The sequence below is a fragment of the Cololabis saira genome, chromosome 8 (assembly GCF_033807715.1).
Source record: "Cololabis saira isolate AMF1-May2022 chromosome 8, fColSai1.1, whole genome shotgun sequence".
Classification (NCBI taxonomy): Eukaryota; Metazoa; Chordata; class Actinopteri; order Beloniformes; family Belonidae; genus Cololabis; species Cololabis saira.
This window is the reverse complement of record NC_084594.1, coordinates 21033415-21053118: the sequence shown is the minus strand read 5'-3', so window position 1 is coordinate 21053118 and position 19704 is coordinate 21033415. Positions and strand designations below refer to the sequence as shown.

Here is a 19704-nt window from a genome sequence, read left to right as displayed (position 1 = left end):
AATTGTTAAAATTGAAAGGTTTATTAACTCCTTCAATGTTCCTTCAATCAGTGTTTCAAAAAAAGAGTGGTTGTTCCCAGTTAGATGTATCTAAAATTTGGAGCAAGTAACAAAATGAGATGGTTGTAAAAGAAAACATGCAAATTAACCAAGATGTTTAAGCATTTTGCATGGATTGGAGGAGAAAAAAAACTAAAAATAAATGGAAAACAGGAATCAACCTTTGTGATCAAACCTGTAAGAAATGAGCTGAAGAAAATTCGATTTAGAGGCAGAAAAGCCAAACAAGGCATCCTTTATCCCTAAACATAAGAGAACAAGATTACAGAGCGCTAAAGGGGATAGTGTCAGAACCTTTGTTTAGACCAGGTCCACTAAAAATATTTACATATGATTGAAGAAAATGACATTTCCAGTTATTTATGGTGTCAGGTTAAGAACCAGGAGGGACATCAGTCATTTGATCCACAGCAAATGCACAAGTGTAGATTTATATATTTGATACTTTCTCCCATCAATCAAAAATATGATGAAGTAACTTTTCAGGATGAGGATTCATATTGCCAGAGAGCAAAGACTTAAAAAGATTTTCAGGGGGAAAACAAAAACTCAATGACATCACAAGTCAATCATTTTCCTCTCCTTGATATGAACAAAATGCAATTTAATTACAAAAGTTTTAACTTTGTTTTACGACGCCCACATTTTTGGCTGCTAAATAAAATAGTCATATCCGATTTGTTTCTACACTTTTTTATTATGAAGACATTTTGCACAGCTCTGTACAGTCACATAAAAGGCTCCACATTTTCCTTTTTTTATTCCAGACAGTCTTCTGCTTCATAATGTTGCTCATCAGCGCTGTTATAACCCAGCTTGATAATTAATCCCCCATTTAATTTGAATGGTTCTGTTCCTTCCTCTGCTCTGACAACCGTAGTTTCACAACCGATGATCTTAATCTGGTGTTGGACTGCAAAGACTTTTGGGAAACAGAATCCTTAGACTGTAATTTCTTAGCTTTGTCATCTGGAAATGTGAACTGCAGTCGTTGCACTGTTTGCATGAAGTACTTTGGCAGGGGACAGGAAACGTTGACGTCACCACGGCTGGATCCCGGCAGCATCAGCCGCCGCGCATGCAGATGAAGAGGAAGATGCCGACTCTTGCTCTGCTCCAGCCCAAGCTTTCTCAATACAAGCTCTGGCAATTTCTGTGGACCGGTAGAATATGATTTAGGATTGGTGGGCAAGACGGAGCCCCTTGGGTTCATATCTCATTAAGTACAAGACAACAATTCCATTTCATCACTTAACTTTGACCTGTTTGAAATTTAGAAGGAACATGATTCTCAGTATTTAAATGGGTAATCTTGTTTATTTCTAATAAGTGCCCAAATAAAATGGTATATCTTTCAACGTGTACAATAAATCAAAGCAAAAGTGGAAGACATTGACTGGCTCAGGCATATTAAAAGGCAACTGAGCTCACATTGTAATTGAAGCAAGTTATAAAAGCTTCCAGTTACCATGAATTTAAGGACTTGAAATTGCCTACAGAAGTATGCTAATCATTCAGCTGACAACCGGACTTTTTGTTACAGATCAAAGTGTTCTCATTTGTTTTATTTGTTCTCTGTCAAGAAACCAATTTTTGTCAAACTATGTTTGTTCTATGTCTAAAACCATTTTTGTCAAACTATGTATATCATTCAGCTGACAACCAGACTTTTTGTTACAGATCAAAGTGTTCCCATTTATTTTGTTTGTTCTCTGTCAAGAAACCATTTTGTCAAACTATAATAACACTTATTCATGTTATTATTGGTGCCACAATATAAATTGGTCACCCTGTTTTCAGTGGTGAGTTGTGAACATGCTTTACCTGCGGTGCCAGTTTGCTCCAGTGGGAATATTTATGGTCACCGAGAATGGGACATCCCAGAGCAAAAGCCATGTGAACCCTCAGTTGGTGCTTCACTCCTGTGAAATAAAATTTAAAAAAACAAAAGAAAACAGTGTCCTGAATTTAAAAAATCTGAAGTGGAAGTTATTGTCTGCAAAACATTTTTCCAAAGTGCAGTCTTACCAGTGAAAGGCTGGAGCTCAATGAGGCTGCAGCCACTGTTGCTGTCCAGGACTCTGTACTTGGTGACTGCCGCATGCGCTTGCTGATGGTTTCTGACTTTTGTTATACCGTCACCCGTGTCATTCATTCTGAAAAGTGGGCTCAGACCCATCTGAAATCAAAGCAACATGTATACATTTATAATTCCAATAATCTTGTTTATACCTCAGTGCGACTGACAGCAAAGAAAAGGTGATTTATTTGATTTACTTTGAACGTCTGAGGCTCAAACAAGCACGCATAATCAGATTTTAATTTATATTCATTTTCATTTAACAGATAAGTAAAACAACATCAAACACACAAAAGAAAACACACCTTGTAGTGTGGCTGAGGACCTGTAACCTCTTTTTCCATGATGGGAATATCAATCAGACCTTCAGATGGCACAGGAACACCGACTGTAACAACCCTGAAAAACAATAGTAAAGCTTTCAGACATGGCCATAAAAATGAAAGTCTTATGTGTATTTTTCTGACCCATCTTACCAGTATTTCCTCTGCACTTGGTTATTTCTGTTCAGGCTCAGTATGTGCTCTACTACTTCTTCGCTCCTGGCTAGCAGGAGTGTTCCTGTTGAGTCTTTCTCCAAACCCAGGCAAGGTAGCAGCTGAGAAGTAGATTTCACCTTCATTCCATCCATCATTTTGGAGAGAACAGGAAGCACGGAGGAGATGGATGTGACTTCTGGGTCCTCTGAGAGAAGTTAAAAAAAAAAAAGAAAACAAATGTGTAATCAGGTCCAGGTATCCAAGCATCAATGTGACATTTCAATCTGATCAGATCTCAACAGTTTTTACTTGAGTGTGGTTTTTGGTATCAAACAAAAGACTGACTAAGGCTGATGAAAAGATTTTCACAATTCAAATCAGCACAGAAACAGCATCAGTGTGGCGCTTTTAAGAAAGTTCAGAACAATTTAGTGCTCAGTTATTGAGCAAATAATTATTCCAGTCATAATTAATTCATCTTCATTTAAAAAAAGTTATAATATATGAAATGTAAGTAAGCTACATGGTGCACAAAGTAATCAGTATAAAGCACATATAATCTGGTTTTGTCCACCTAAAAGAAACATTAAAGCAGCTTGCATCTGACAGGATGTAAGATTAATATAAGAAATCAGAAACGGACTCCAACAATTTCTAGGTAAGTAGCTGAACCCTCTGGAGACAGTGGCAGAGAGGAGAACAGTGCACAAACTCCTGGCTATCCTGGACAACGCCAGCCACCCTCTGCTCACTGTCATCAGCAACCAATTTTCTGAGAAATATACTGGTGACACAATCTCTGAAACAACTGTAAGACAGATTCTATTATCATTTTGCTCACCATAGTTACAATACAAGAATCACATCAGAAAGGAGGTTCATACTACCGAGGGTGAGAACAGGTATGATTCAGAGAACTTTTTTTTTTACAGAGCCATGGTTGGCTGGAACTCTATACCAGTTCATATTTCTCATGCAAGTAGCAAATATTGGTTTAAGTTTCAGTTGAAACAATATCTTTTAAAATTTAATGAATGATGATTTGACATTTAGAAGGAACAAAGTGAAGGTTGAATAGAATTATAGGTAGTGTAAACCCTTTCATAATAAAGTTGAAAGGTGGTCAAAGAACATCTAAGATAAGGTAATTTCAGGCAGGTATTGGTTATGAAGGTGTTTTATATGATTTAATTTCTATGTATTTAAGTCTGAGAATGATGGTGATTTAGTTATCCTCTGTATTGATTGTGACTAAGGGAGTTGTGTCTATTATTGTTTTGTTTGTCATGTACGGGACTGTCTCAGAAAATTAGAATATTGTGATAAAGTTCTTTATTTTCAGTAATGCAATTTAAAAAAAAAATGTCATATATTCCCAATTCATTACAAATCAACTCAAATATTGCAAGCCTTTTATTATTTTAATATTGCTGATCATGGCTTACAGCTTAAGAAAACTCAAATATCCTATCTCAAAAAATTAGAATATTCTGGGAATCTTAATCTTAAACTATAAGCCATAATCAGCCATATTAAAATAATAAAAGGCTTGCAATATTTCAGTTGATTTGTAATGAAGCCAGAATGTATGACATTTTTGTTTTTTTCAAATTGCATTACATAAAATAAAGAACTTTATCACAATATTCTAATTTTCTGAGACAGTGCTGTAATGTACGTCTGTTATGTATTAATTAAGTGTTAATTTGCGTGCTGTGTGTAATGGGGATCCTAAATCAATCACACAGACAGACCGTACCTTGGACAGGGACACCGTAGGGTTTGTTGATGACAGCTACATGATCATCCTGGTATAACAGGCTTCTGTGCAGGTGTTTGGCCAGCACGTTGGGATGGACCTTCTGCAGCTGCAGACTGACCCGTTTCAGCTCCATCACCCTCTCCTGGGGGCCAGAGGCCGCGGGCTGTTTCACCCGTGTCTTTGCATTCTCCTGTCGTATCTTCCGAGCCAGGTCGATCGCTTTGAGCCGTGTTTTGTGGCCGGAGTCGGAGCCTGGAGAGAGTTTGTCATCTGCGTCCTGACCCCTGAGTAAAGGTGATGTTTCCAGACCCCGGCGGACGGCTATCCGAGGCTTTATCTGTGAGCAGTGTAGGTTAAGGCTGGAAATGCGGTCGACTACGTAGATCACTCTTCTATATTTGTTCATCTTTTATTTATTGGGAGCCAAGTTGTATTAAAAATATTGACCCAATAATTCCGAAGGAAACACGCGTGTTGACGAGATTAAAGTGCTTCCGGTTCAGACCTTTCACAGTAAAAGTCAGCGATAGCTTGAATAACTTTTTTCTTTTAATAAATTAAAAATATTTTTTTAATCACCGAAAGAAAATTATATATTGAAGTAGTTTTCATGATATCGGTATTTCCATATATTGATTGTAGAGGGTTATTCATTGTGAAGAACCCCATTTTAATCAAATTTCGAAACAGCATTCTATAATTTAATTGAAAACCTTGCACTACAGTATAATGTACCTCCACTTATATTTTAACTCCGACAAAAAGTCAACAGGAAAACAAAAATAAAACGCAGAAAATATCCTTCAAAAAGCAACTTCCGCTTTTCCTGCCCTTCAATATGTTCGTTTCAATTACCTCTACCTCCCGTTTTGTTGACCCTTCTGAATTCAACTTAAAATTCCAACACCGCCCGCCTCCGGGAAAATAAAAAACAAAACCATGCAAATAATCGAGTTTTCCGATTCCGTTGCCTGTTTGATTCACGCTCCAAGCCCTGCCGTGTATTCGTGTTGTTATTATCTGTTACTCTGCACAAACAAAGCAATTTAAGCGCATACGCCGTCCAAAAGCCAGCTCTCATGCACTATTCAACCAGACACAAATAACTTGTTTGCTTTATGGGATCAAACAGGGACGACTTTTACCTTTGGTTTTACGCCGTACGTTGGATTTTGCATAAAATCCTGCAGAAATGAAGATCACAGACAGGGTGTTGCGGAGTTTCAGGGTAGCCAGGACGTATCAAAACAGTGCGGAGAAAGTTAACTGTGTGGATTACAGCCCAAATGGTGAAAATGCGATATCCAGCACTGATGACGACTGCATTTTGTTATATGATATGCGAGATGGAAAGTAAGTGGCCAGGAACGTGACATTTAACTGCAAACTTGAGCAGTATTATTACCTTTTTAGAGTAGAATTTAACATGCATGTGCATTAGACTGACTCATTTATGCTTCTTCTTATTTATGGATGTATTTAAAGGGGTAGGAACTAGGAAAAAGTGTACACTTCTTCCTACTCCCTTCTATTATTATTGTTATTATTATTATTATTATTATTATTATTATTATTATTATTATTACTTTCATTTTCATTTTATATGCATGTTCTTTATTCAGCATTACTGACCTGTGTTCTGTTTCAGGCCCAGTAAGACCCTGTACAGCAAAAAGTATGGAGTAGACCTCATCCGCTTCACTCATGGAGATACAAACACTGTCATCTACAGCTCCAACAAACTCAATGGTAATAATTTGGTAATGACACTCTGCTGTCAGTGTAAAGTAGGGATGGGCGGTATGGACTAAAAAATGTATCACGATAATTTCTGGCATTTATCCCGATAATGATAAAAATGACGATAAAAAAAAATACCAATTCAACTCCACCTTTGTAACTATAAATCTATCACCACATTCAGTTTTTGGAGCCCCTAAAACACTGCTCTAAAAGAATACTAAATGTTACTAAACTACACCAATTAAATTGAATTAATAAAAACCAATTAAATGAGTTACACCTGTACTGCAAAACTGGAATGACTCAAGCTCCTCACTCTCAGATCCGCCATGTTTGTTACACAAACACGTCATTAATGGGAATTTTTCTTTCTTTCTTTCTTTCTTTCTTTCTTTCTTTCTTTCTTTCTTTCTTTCTTTCTTTCTTTCTTTCTTTCTGGCTCATATCCTTCCTTCCTTCCTTCCTTCCTTCCTTCCTTCCTTCCTTCCTTCCTTCCTTCCTTCCTTCCTTCCTTCCTTCCTTCCTTCCTTCCTTCCTTCCTTCCTTCCTTCCTTCCTTCCTTCCTTCCTTCCTTCCTTCCTTCATGCACACGTACGTTGTGCGTCAATTTAACACAGAACCATAAATCATCTTTCCACAAAAACATCATCGATGGGAATTTATCGTTTTTACCGTGAGATGACAAATTCTTACCGTGGGGAATTTTTTTGACGGTTTATCGTGAACGGTAAAATATCACCCATTCCTAGTGTAAAGTATTAAATGCAAAATTTTCAAAATACAAAATATATACATGTATGCAGAGCATTTGGAAAATAATCTGTCTTGTGTCCCCCAGATACCATCCGATACTTGTCACTCACCGATAATCAATACATCAGATATTTCACAGGTCACACTGCACGGTGAGTAAAGCACCAGGTTGAATAAATATGAGCTGTGATGTTTGCAAAGGTGACCAAAACAATCATGACTGCAAAGTGTACACACTAGATAGAGAAATACCTGCGGGTGCAAATTTATATGCTGTGCTTTTGCATGGACTATTCATCAAACCTTGTGCACCACTTAACAGCTTAAATGAAAGAGAACTTGTTTTAAAGGTTCCACTCTCACAGCCTCTTTGAAGTTTAAAGATATTTTGCTTGTGTGTAGGGTTACTGCGCTCTCCATTTCTCCTGTGGATAACACCTTCATCTCCAGCTCGCTGGATAAGACCGTCCTTATCTGGGACCTGCGCGCTCGTGACTATCAGGTCAGTAGCTTCTGCAAGCTGACAGAAAAAAGAAAAAAAACGACACTTCCTATGTGCTCTTGAGTCACCACTTACTCACGTGTGTAATTACTAGGGCTGAGGATTGATTCAAATGTCAAGAATCGTTTCGATTCCGATTCTTAAGATTCAGAATCGATTATCAAGATTTGATTCGATCCGACTCTATTCGATTCCGATATTGATTTGGGTTAGTGTTATTAAAACTGTTTTTTGAGCTGTTGCATGAATTATATGACTGTAGTTATGCAAAATATTACTACTAGTATTATATTGAGATTGAACAGCAAGTATTGGCAGCTGTATCAGCTCCCAGAATGCTGATAGAACTGCTTTCAGAAACATCATGTGGGTCAGAATTACCAAACAGATCCAGGGCAGCAAACAGAGACGGATGAAATCGGTTTTATTTTTTCCCACATTCCGTTTTTATTTGTTCCATTTTCGGTCTATTTTGGTTTTTAATTTTTGAGCATTTGGTTTTTAGCATTTTTTGCAAATGTAACCCCAAGACAGTATATAAAGTAATGAAGTATAGACAATTTATGCAATTATAACCTAACACTTTAATGTTTTCATACCTTTAAACATATTTAAAGGCAAAAACATGACACCAGTTATTCTCGTGTCCAACAAAACATTCCTTTTTTTGGGATAAACAAAAAAATAACCAAAAGTTGTAATGTAATGATGAAAAAAAAATACATAAATAAATAAAAGAGAAAAAATCCATCTTTAGACATATGAACCGATTTTTAGGAATTAATATGAGAATCGATTTAGAATAGGGAAATCGATTTTTTCAACACAGGCCTAGTAATTACAGTATTAGTACTTTAGATGAAGAGCTGAACTGCTGTAACGGTTATGTGTTATTGACAAAGAAGGATGAAACATGGTGTTTTTCTGTGTATTTCTTCAGACTTTTGCTAATCGTTATTCTTTGATAAAAGGTGTTTTGTTTTTTTATTCTTTCTGTTTCAGGGTTTGACTAATCTCCCGGGGAAACCTATTTGTTCGTTTGACCCAGATGGGCTGATATTTGCCACAGGGGTGGATTCACAGGCCATTGAACTTTTTGACCTTCGTGCTTATGACAAGGTATGGTTCATCATGGGATTTGGGAGCTGCCTCACCTTAACAAAGCTGCTGTTACTATGACTTATGTTATTTTACTTTCTCTCTTTGAAAGGGTTCCTTTACCACCTTTAAGACCCGGTTTAATCGTGTCTGTGACTGGACTGGAATCAAATTCAGCAACGATGGGAAACAGATTCTCATCTGCACAAACGGAGGGGCCATTCGTATCCTGGATGCTTTCAGTGGGGCCGTGCTGCACACTTTTTCGGTAGGACGCACACTTGTTTACTTACATCTCTTTTTATATTCATGTGAACATTTTAAGAAGGTGAAAGCTTCTTAAAGCTGAATGTTTGTGAACGACAAATGGTGCAACCCGGGACCCATCAGGGTGAAGGAACGGTACTGCAGTAAGGACATGGAGCTGCTAGCTGTTAGCATTCGGCCGTACTACCTCCCAAGGGAGTTCTCGCACGTCATCGCGATAACGGTGTCGGCCGACGCTGCTTTAGCCTGTGAATCCCTGCACTCTGTAGTATCCAAACTTCAGACAGTGCACCCCTAGTCCCTCCTCCTCATCTCGGGCGACTTCAACCACGCCTCGCTGTCCTCCACTCTTCCCACCTTCACACAGTATGTAAATTGCCACACCAGAGACAATAGAACACTGGACTTAATGTATGTGAATACCAAGGACGCATACACCTCTTCACCTCTCCCCCCGCTGGGGCGCTCAGATCACAACCTGATTTATCTGTCCCCTGCATACTTACCTATTGGGAATAAGGCCCTGTCCCAATACCCCCCCTACCCCTACTTTTCATCCCTACCCCTAAATTGTGAGAGTCATGTTCTTTGACTTCTCCAGTGCTTTTAACACCATCCAGCCATCGCTGCTCAGGGGGAAGCTGGAGGAAGCAGGAGTGGACTGTCACCTGGCTGCATGGACTACCTCACCAACAGGCCGCAGTACGTGAGGCTCCGCAACTGTGTGTCTGATGTGGTGGTCTGCAGCACGGGGGCCCCGCAGGGCACAGTCCTCGCTCCGTTCCTCTTCACACTTTACACTTCGGATTTCCACCACAACACGGACTCCTGCCATCTCCAGAAGTTCTCTGATGACTCTGCCATCGTGGGACGCGTGTCCAGGGGGGACGATCTGGAGTACAGGGGGGTCATTGCCGACTTCGTCTCATGGTACGAACTGAACCAGCTGCGCATCAACACCAGCAAGACGAAGGAGGTGGTGATCAACTTCGGCAGGAACCCTCTGTCTCTTGCACCGGTGAACATCCAGGGGCTGGACATTGAGACGGTGGAGGAGTACCAGTACCTGGGTGTTCACCTCAACAACAAACTGGACTGGTCACACAACACCGACGCCCTGTACAAGAAGGGCCAGAGCCGACTCCACCTGCTGAGGAGACTGAGGTCCTTCGGTGTGTGCAGGGAGCTCCTAAGGACTTTTTATGACTCTGTGGTAGCGTCTGCCATATTCTATGCAGTGGTCTGCTGGAGCTGCGGGAGCTCGGAGAGAGACGGGAAGAGACTGAACCGACTGGTCAGGAGGGCTGGCTCGGTTCTTGGTTGTATCTGGACTCTGCTGAGGAGGTGGGGGAGAGGAGGACGCTGGTCAAGCTGAACTCCATCATGGACAACCCTCTCACCCCCTACATGACACTGTGGGAGCATCAGCAGCTCCTTCAGCCAAAGACTGCTCCAGCCGCGCTGCAAGAAGGAACGCTACCGCAGGTCCTTCATCCCCACAGCCATCAGACTCTATAATAAGCAACTGTAGGCACCCGAGTGCAATAACCTGTTTCTCTGAAAGTGCAATAACCTTTGCCCGCTAAATACCTCACGTATTTTTTGCACATTACATTTGCACCGTTTTTGGGGTTTACTATTTTTCTCTAGTACATTGCTCATTTTTCTACATTTTATGTTGCTCTTTTTTTAATTATTTAGCTATTTATTGGTTTTTTTTTTATTTAATTTTTTTAGGATATACTTTTTTATACCTTGTCATACTTTCATGTGTATTTTTATAAACCGTTTAGCGTGTGTGTGTTTTGCTGCTGCACAATTGAATTTCTCCTCTGGGAGATCAATAAAGTCTATTCTATTCTTGTATTCTATTTTAAAGTGTTGTGATTTCTGCTCATTTGAAGGGCTACAACAACAGTAGAGGCATCTCCCTGGAGGCCTGCTTCACACCAGACTCACAGTTTGTCATGATTGGTGAGATGCTTCAACTTTATATTTGCTTGTCGTCTCGTTAGAGATTGAGATTGTGTTTTTAAAAAATAAAAAGAAAGGAAAACATATCACCTTTGTTGTGCAGGTTCAGAAGATGGGAGGGTGCATGTTTGGAGCACAGACAGTGGGATGAAGGTTGCCGTGTTGGACGGGAAGCATCCAGGACCCATCAACGCGCTCCAGTTTAACCCCAGACACATGACGTTTGCCAGTGCCTGCACAAACATGGTGAGTACAAACCGAACACTTGAAAGCCTCGTTGACTGTTGCTCAACGCAGCTCAACTTTTATTTTTTTCTCAACAGAAATTTTGGCTCCCGTGTATCGATGACCAATGAGGAGGGGTGTTTTTTGTGTGTTTTTATCTGCACTGTCCTTTTTGGAACAATTAAAAGTTCCATCCCCAAAAGTTTAGCTCATGTTAATATTTTTACCAAGTGACGTTTTAAGCTTTTAAAAGTTTTAATTCAACATTAGTTGAGCAAAATACTTTTTATCTCCTGTAAAAAAAAAAAAGTTTTTACCACAGTTAGGTTACATTCGCTCATTTTTTATCTCTGCATTATATCGTTGAATTGTATTTTTTATTGTTCAATACTTGAAAATAAACTGCTCTTTTTTCAGACATTGTTTTGTTTTAATCATTGTTAATTGTGATATTTATTTTAACAACAAAGGAAAGAAAAAAGACTCCCGGATGAGAAACTGAACTAAGAGCTAAGAGAGTGTTTAGTCTTTTTTTACTTTTAAAAGGTTATTTTTGATTATGAATGAAAAACAACAACTACAATATTTCAGTTTATTGATTAACCAATTAACATACTGTGTTAACACTTAACATCTCAGATTACACCCTCAATCACAGTAAATACATGTATCTCTCTTAAATGTGACATGATAAGGAACCTCAACTGCTATATTCAAGCATGAGAGAAATGCAGGTAGCTTTATTCTTCTGTGTGCAAGTGTAAGTGAACATACATGAGGTGTGTCTTCCTGAGGCAGAGGAGAGGAGTGGGAGCCATGTTGAATAATGTATAGTTGCTTGGGTTGGGTACTCACCACTGAATGAATAATGGATGATCCCATCACAGGTAACCTCACAGGTACTCTCTTATCTGTCGCTCACCCACTTACCAACTATGTGTGTGAGCAGGAAAAACATTCACTGTATAAATTGTTGACAGGTACATTATTTACTAAATACACTTCTACCAATTTTTATGTGAACTAATTTCCCGCCCAGCCAGTCATCCAGGGCTGTGAACACTATTATCCTTTAGTGTGTTCATGGCCAGCGATGGATCCATTTGTACAGATCATGCCCAGGTCGTTTCTGGGGCTGTTCGGCTTACATTTAAGCCGGAGTAATGTTTCTTGTCATAGGAAACCTCACATTCTTATATTGCAAAAAAAAATGGCCGGCCTTACTCTCATCTTTTTATTCACTCATTCACCGATCAAGGGCACAGAGCATATGGCCACGGATACCTGGGATCAGGGAACAGGTGAAATGGTAGGTGTCACGTTTCTGGGACCAGGTGCCTGGAATTTGAGCTCAGTGAGTTGTGTCTGCCCGAGCTGATCAGCCACTCTGTGAATGAGCGCTAAAATGTCACCACACGTGCCACACTGACCGCTTCTGCAGACGCTGCTGTTGACCACTGCCGTGGTGATCAGGGGATCTCTGCACAGACACTTACACGGTGCAGTAGGAGCAAGGGGTGGCCTGCTGGAGCCTAACCCCACCAAAGAGGTTTAGGTCAGTGCTCGGGGGTGACACATCCACTGACTGGCACGTTATTACTCAGCCACAGTTCCGCAGATTGTATTTCAGGTGTTAGGAAGCTCCCAAGTCACTCTGAAGGCGCTTATGTCACTTGTACGCGTGGGTCCGTCAGCCTGCCATCAGACGAGAGGCATCCTACCTGCTGAGCAAGGACACAGAGACTTGGACGTGGTCCTTCCTGAACCCTGACTACCAAAAGATGTCACATCAAACAGGAATTAATGGTAAGTCTACTTTTGAAATAAAACCCGAATGGGTCTAACTGCCAATAAGTGAAATACTTCCTTTGTAGATTTTATGCCTGCCCTCTGAGTTGCACCACTATATCATATATAATATCTTCACATTTGCACTGATGATCTCATTTGATGTTTTGCTTTGACAAAAAAAAATAAGTTGTTTCTTCATTTGTGAATGTGAATGTCTGTGGATCTTAAAAACTTCACATCTAGAAAAAGGATGACTTTCGTTCACATTGTTTCAATCCAAAATATCTCAGCTGCTGCTGTAAAATCATTGATGTGATGAATTATTCTCCCACATTCATTCATAGCAGTTTGATAGCAGCATACATATATCTGTGTTATGGCATTTGGTAACTGGAGCATTTGTGGGCTGGCGGAAGCAAACCTCTCTCACCTTTCTCACCTAATCTTACATCATTTATGAGTCCTCTGTGTTTGGTAACCATGGTGAGACAAGGAGGTAGGTCATATATATAGTTTTCTGCGATAAAGTATCATCCGGGGATTTAGAAGTTGGGGGAATTAAGTTGTTTCATTCCTCAGACTGACGTCTGTCTGGGATATGTTGGTGTATATTTGTGCTCTCTGAGTCAGTTTAGATGATGATGTGAAAACCTGGCAGCAAATTACATTTTTCTCCCTGAAGTGGATCTGTTTTGACTTCATGTTCCTTATATCTGGTTACTGCAGCAACATCTGAGCTGAAAGAGTTTCTGGCAAGAGCGAGAGGAGGTTCCATCAGAATCATGAAGATTATCATCAGAAATGGTAAACAAGACACATATATATTGTATTCAGAAGTGTCTGACAGAACCTGGGCCTTGTCTGAAATTCAGTTCAATTCAGTTTTATTTATATAGCGTCTATTACAACAGAAGTTGTCTCTGGGTGCTTTCTAGAGACTCAGAACTTGACCCCCGAGCAAATAATCTTGCTTACACTTTTTTTTTCTTTTATTGATCAGAGGAGTTGGTGCTAGATTCATGCAGAGACCCGGCACAGAGCTGGGACAAGGATTACGATCAGTTCCTGCTTCCTCTTCTTATGCCTCAGGAGCCTTGCTACATCCTCTATCGTCTGGACTCGCAGAACTCACAAGGATATGAGTGGATCTTCGTTGCTTGGTCACCTGACCAGTCACCTGTATGTGTGTTGATTCTTTAAGACCTTTTCCTCTCTCCGTTCCCCTCAGAAGTAGTCTAACGTAGAAACCTTCTGACTTGTGATGTCATTAGTCAGTTTCAGCTTTAACCATAAAGTATCACAATCATTGGAAAATAAAGGTAAAAACTTGACTAGACTTGATTTCAGCCTGAAAGGTAAAAGCTTGATTTTTCCAGTTCTCATCAGAACCCAGTGCAGCATTTTGGATCAGTCGAAGGCTGTTCAGAGTAATTATAGGACATCTCACTTGCAGAGGTGTCAAAAGTATTCACATTCATTACTCAGGTACAAGTATAGATACTAGAGTTTAAAAATACTCCTGTAGAAGTTGAAGTATCAACTCAAGTTTTTTACTCAAGTAAAAGTATAAAAGTACTGGTTTCAAAACTACTTAAAGTATAAAAGTAAAAATAATGTAAGGGGGAAAAAAGCCATTAAGGACAAAAGCCATTGAAAATGAATGCATCTTAGTATAATGCAAATATATTAAAGAACCATATATGTGTACTATTGAGCATTAACATGTGTTTCAGAGAGCAGGAGATATGATGACTAGTTGTCTATAAGTATTGTAATGGTGCAAAAAGTCAAACTTCAGAGGCATGTTATCATTTATCCTAACCTTTATTGGAATGTACATCCAAGTTTAGTTGCAGGAATCTGAGGGAACGGATGTAAGAACAAAACTGGACAAGAACATCTGAAACAACCACAACCAAATTCACTCTATCCGGATGGTGCAATTTAACTGGATAGTTTTTTTTTAAAGGCCAAAATGAAATAGAGTAACAAGTCTGTTTTTAAAATGTAAGGAGTAAAAAGTACAGATAATTGTGTGAAAATGTAAGGAGTAAAAGTAAAAAGTCGTCTGAAAAATAATGACTCCAGTGAAGTATAAATAACCAAAATTTCTACTTAAGTAAGGTAACGAAGTATTTGTACTTTGTTACTTGACACCTCTGCTCACTTGTAAAACATTACAGTAGTTTAATCTTGAAATAATAAATACATAGAAATTTTTTTTTTCTGCATCGTTCTGAAAGAAGATGTTCCTCATCTTGACAATATTGCACAAGTGGAACAAATTATTTTAGACACTTTTTTTATTGTTGAATTAAAAGACAAATCATGGTCACAAATAATTCCAAGGATCCTCTCAGTAGCACTCGGCTGAATTATTTTTGACATTCCCTGTCTGCAGTTTGGACATGAACAGCTCGGACTTCCCTCTTTTAAGCAAAGCAACATATTTGATGCAAATATAATCTAGATAGTTGGTGTCATGACAGTTATGCCTTCATGTGTGTCTGCTGCAGGTGAGGCAAAAGATGATGTATGCAGCAACCCGTGCCACACTGAAGAAAGAGTTCGGAGGAGGCCACATCAAAGACGAAATGTTTGGCACAGTGGAGGTTTGTAGAATACTTCCAATGGTCGAGTTATCCGTCAGTCATCAGCTGCTTGATGGCGGGCCTCTGTTTTCAGGACGACGTGTGTTTCCAGGGATACCTGCGCCACAAGGCGTCCTGTTCCTCCCCAGGTCCTCTCACCGCAGCTGAGCAGGAGCTGCAGCGAATCCGAGTCACAGAGGTACGATTATAATGCAGGGTGTCTGAATACCACACGAGCAGCTCCCGGCTTGTAACCTGAATGTGCTCATCTTTACTTCACCTTTGATCCCGCAGGATAGAGTCGTTTGGGTATGTTCATTTTCTTACTGATACAAAGTTTAAATTGTATAGAAATGATGAAGAAAAAGAAACGCATACACACACAAATGTCTCTTATTTCTGCAGGATGAATGCAGAAGAATTGGGACTCCAACAGCACGAGCGAGGGTTTGTTATGTCCAGTGCATAGACGTGCAGCTTCTGCTTATTGAGATTTCAATGATTACATTTTCATTGTTTGTTCTTTTGCTGTATCTCAGGTCACTATGGAGTTTGGATTAGACAAGAGGGCTCACACTATTCAAGGTCTTGCTTTCCCTTTGCAAGAAGAAGCCAGACGAGCTCTCCAGCAACTCAAGCAAAAACGCATAAACTACATACAGATGGTGAGTCTCGTACACAGCAAAGTGGATTGTATGATATTTAGCATCTAAACAAGGCGTCTTTTTTGTGTTTTCTTGTCTTTTGTTTGTCTTTTTGCAGCGGCTGGACGTAGAGAAGGAGACCATTGAATTAGTTCACACCAAACCAACAGAAACCCACGAGCTTCCCTTCAGGATTCCCGCAGATTTCCCAAGATACCACTTCTTCATCTTCAAACATTCCCATCAAGGCCAGCCGCAGGAGGCGCTGGGTCAGTACACTGCCTCTTGTGTTAGGTGGAAGAAGAATTCAGAGTTCCATAAATTAAATGTAAATTCACAACACCAGAAATGTTCAATATAAGTGTGCAATGTGAAAACAGAGTATCTCAAACTGAAAAACCAGATAATTATTACTCAATTCTGAAATTCTCTAGCTTATGTGGAGGATTTTGGTATCTTGAAAGTAATAGGATTTTCAATTTTCTTTTATGCCCATGTTTAGTTATTATTATTATTAGCCTTCCTGTGGTTAATTTTAAGGTGTTCTAGTAGGCCCTTCTCTTTCCACCCTGGTTTTTATGTAAAGACCAAAATCTGGTGGATTGTGTTATGATCTTGCTGGTGGACCTTAATGTGTCCTTAAACAAGTGTCTTAAATGTCTCCTCCAGTGTTCATATACTCGATGCCTGGGTACACCTGCAGTATCAAAGAGCGGATGCTGTACTCCAGCTGTAAGAACCGGCTACTGGATGAAGTGGAGAGAGAATACCAGCTGGAGGTCATAAAGAAGGTACAAGATTCCCAAATCCTCCACATGGAGGTTGACGCCAGGTCAACATATTTCCATCAAGATCCCCATCATGTACAGATGAAATAGTTATTCTGTATATGTGCACAGATGGAGATAGACAGCGGCGATGGGCTGACAGAGGAGTTCTTGTACGAGGAGGTCCACCCGATGGAGCACACCTTAAAGCAGGTGTTTGCTAAGCCCCGCGGACCAGGAGGGAAGAGGGGCAACAAACGCCTCATCAAGGGTGCAGGAGAGAACGGGGGAGAAAATTAGACTTAACTCACATCCTTAATACATAATGTCATGATATTTAAGAATTGACTTGTTCTTTGACTCTTACGCTTCTAGCCACTGCCTCTTTTTGTTTTTTTACACCAGGATATACATTTGGCAATGAAAATAAGGAAAAGTCACAACCACCTTAAAGCAGAGTTCATTCTTTTAAGACGTTTTTGCTAAATCATCATCATGCTGATTTTTGCCACCTTGTTGAAAGTCCTCCTCTTTTTTTCATCAATGAGTTGAATCTTTCATTTATTATTTCTACTGTGCAGCCAAACAGAGATCCGGGTGTAAATGAATAAAAAAATAAATCAAGTCTAGACTATTACAAATTAGTTTAGTTTAACAGCTGAGAAGTCTGTTCTTATGGGCGTATTATGCTTTTTATACATTCCTGGTTTGCGAACACCTAAATCCACACCAGGAAAAAGATCTTGCTCCTTACATGGTTTAAACATTTATCTGCTACTTGTTTCCATCGCCATGGCAAATATTTCCATAATTGGTGAAGCAGCGGTAGTTATCTTTGCATTGGTAAAATATAATCTGGCTGCAACCTCATTTGTGTTGAATTTTTAAAACCTGGAGGTTACATTTGTCTTTTAAAGCATCCTTGTCTTCATCTGAGCAATCGGAACAGACTCTTTTTCAGGAAGTTCTGTAGCAGTTGATGGTGTGAGGAGAAGCTTCCCTATTCTTCTTCTTTCAATATTTCATGCACTATTTCAACAAACCAGAATATAATTTGACTGTGTAAATGGGCATAGTTTGGGCACTTTAAAAACAAATATGCTCCTTCACATTAACATGAGAAACTATAGCTTTGTTTTAGTTTATTCTGCAGAAAAGGCAGTTTGTACCAATAACACAAGTCGTGCCTTACTTGACCAGATATCGTGAATAGCTGGAATCATGTTAATGTGAGCTGTGATTGCAAATAAAATCTGGAAGTTAAAGAGTTTTATAAAACAATTCGAGGTGTTTTGATAAATTTATAAATGCTAACTAATCTCTGTCTGCACCACTCAGGTTTGACCACACTCAGAAGAAGGCTGTGGTTTTACACGGTTCAACAATAAAATATTTTCTGTGTTTTGTAGCGTGTGTGTTTGGTCATTTCCTCCTTCATTAATGCATGTGTGTGTGACTGATATCCCATACTCATGCAGGCAGAGAGGCAGCAGCAGGAGTCACAGGGTTTGTGTGTGTTTTCTGAGAAAGCGTTCTGCTCTGAAGCCTTCAGCTGTGTGCGCTGCCGCCTCGATGCCTCATGGGAAAACACAGATGATGTGAACATTTTTGTCTTGGAAACAGGGTTGAACAGCAGCTTTCAAGTGGTTGTTACAAGTACCGTATTTTCTGGACTATAAGCCGCTACTTTTTTTCATAGGTTTTGAACCATGCGGCTTATACAAAGGTGCAGCTATTCTGTGGATTTTTCTTCCACCACTCGGGGCGCTAACCGGGATTAGAATCAAAACTAAGACAAAAAAAATGCAAAGAAGAATACGTTACTTCTTCTTTAGCAGATAGACGTAGGTAGAAGCAGATTTCAAACAGATAAACAGATAAATAAATACTGGTTATTTTTTGTCTTGGTTCTGTCCGGTTTTAATCAGCAAAGTTGCTGCCGTGTTAAAAAACACTGTTAGGAAAGGATCTATTTAGGTACAAACATGTACATCATTTACAGTTCAAAATCCTTCTGTACATGTAGTATATATCTAATCTAACATAAATATCTGCCGCTTGCATATCTTCTTTTTTTTTTTTTTTAAATAGAGCGGATGCGGCTTGTATGCAGGTGCGGCTTATAGTCCAGAAAATACGATAATATCCAAATAGTTCAATCCAAGTTAATTTTCCTCAAGCTGTAAATAAAAGTAAAGTGTTGTGACAGGCAAAATATGCTTTTAAAGTACATTTATCAATTTCTCAATGTTATATGAATGATTGTATGTTATTGAGTCATTAATAACCAGGGTGTTGTTCTGTTCTAGTTGTTTTATGGTGAGTTAAAACTTGAGGGAGGTGCCTCTGACGTACCTTTGTCAAACCTGAAACAACCAACCAAATTTCTTCCTGCTCGCAACACAAAAATCGTACTTTGTGTCTCAAAATTTTAAAACAGAAATACAATATGAAATAAAATATGCCACTAATGTCTGCTATTGTAGTTCTGAAAAACATGAAATTACACTTATTATTAAGTAGTCTCCTTAAAAGATTAATCAAAGGGAGGAATTTCTTTAAAGCATTTTAATTAACTTATTTTTCTTGGAGTGGGGTTGAAAAAAGACTGGTATGATTTTTCTTTAAACGTTTTTCAAATAAATAAATATTTTCTCTTTAATATTGATGGGAAACAGGTAAATACAGGTGTTTCTTGGAAAAGTGTAATTACTTTAAAAAAAATCTATTTCCATCCATTTCCACTCCTGGAAGGTTGCTGTGGGATGATATGTTAGTTTATTTTCATTCAAGTAAATCATTGAAGGAGGAATTTGCTTTATTAAATTATAAACAGACTTTCACCTCATCTGCATGAAATTACATTTTAATAAGGTAAGACAACTTTCATATAGCTATATAATAAATGTCAACCATACTTCTTTCTATTACTATTTAGTTTATAAAGTCAGTCATATTTAAATCACCT

General features: G+C 39.1%; 3 protein-coding genes across 3 annotated transcripts; 2 read left to right on the top strand and 1 right to left on the bottom strand.

The window, feature by feature from the left end:
* Positions 1-313: 313 nt before the first annotated feature.
* Positions 314-4870, bottom strand: rpusd4 (RNA pseudouridine synthase D4). The gene is made up of 6 exons (XM_061727142.1): positions 4379-4870; positions 2617-2824; positions 2446-2539; positions 2089-2239; positions 1885-1982; positions 314-1213 (listed from the first exon to the last, which is right to left on the bottom strand). Exons 1-6 carry the CDS (start codon positions 4785-4787, stop codon positions 896-898), a joined length of 1278 nt encoding a protein of 425 aa, XP_061583126.1. The 5' UTR covers positions 4788-4870; the 3' UTR covers positions 314-895.
* A 489-nt stretch (positions 4871-5359) lies between these two features.
* On the top strand, positions 5360-11313 carry LOC133448532 (WD repeat-containing protein 82-like). The gene is made up of 9 exons (XM_061727134.1): positions 5360-5734; positions 6030-6130; positions 6963-7029; positions 7280-7379; positions 8382-8498; positions 8590-8745; positions 10649-10718; positions 10822-10964; positions 11042-11313. The coding sequence occupies exons 1-9, from the start codon at positions 5574-5576 to the stop codon at positions 11072-11074; spliced, it is 948 nt and encodes a 315-aa protein (XP_061583118.1). The 5' UTR covers positions 5360-5573; the 3' UTR covers positions 11075-11313.
* Positions 11314-12512: 1199 nt separating this feature from the next.
* On the top strand, positions 12513-18111 carry LOC133448530 (twinfilin-2-like). The gene is made up of 9 exons (XM_061727133.1): positions 12513-12749; positions 13461-13538; positions 13735-13913; positions 15251-15346; positions 15420-15524; positions 15865-15990; positions 16088-16238; positions 16639-16760; positions 16869-18111. Exons 1-9 carry the CDS (start codon positions 12725-12727, stop codon positions 17034-17036), a joined length of 1050 nt encoding a protein of 349 aa, XP_061583117.1. The 5' UTR covers positions 12513-12724; the 3' UTR covers positions 17037-18111.
* Positions 18112-19704: the final 1593 nt, after the last annotated feature.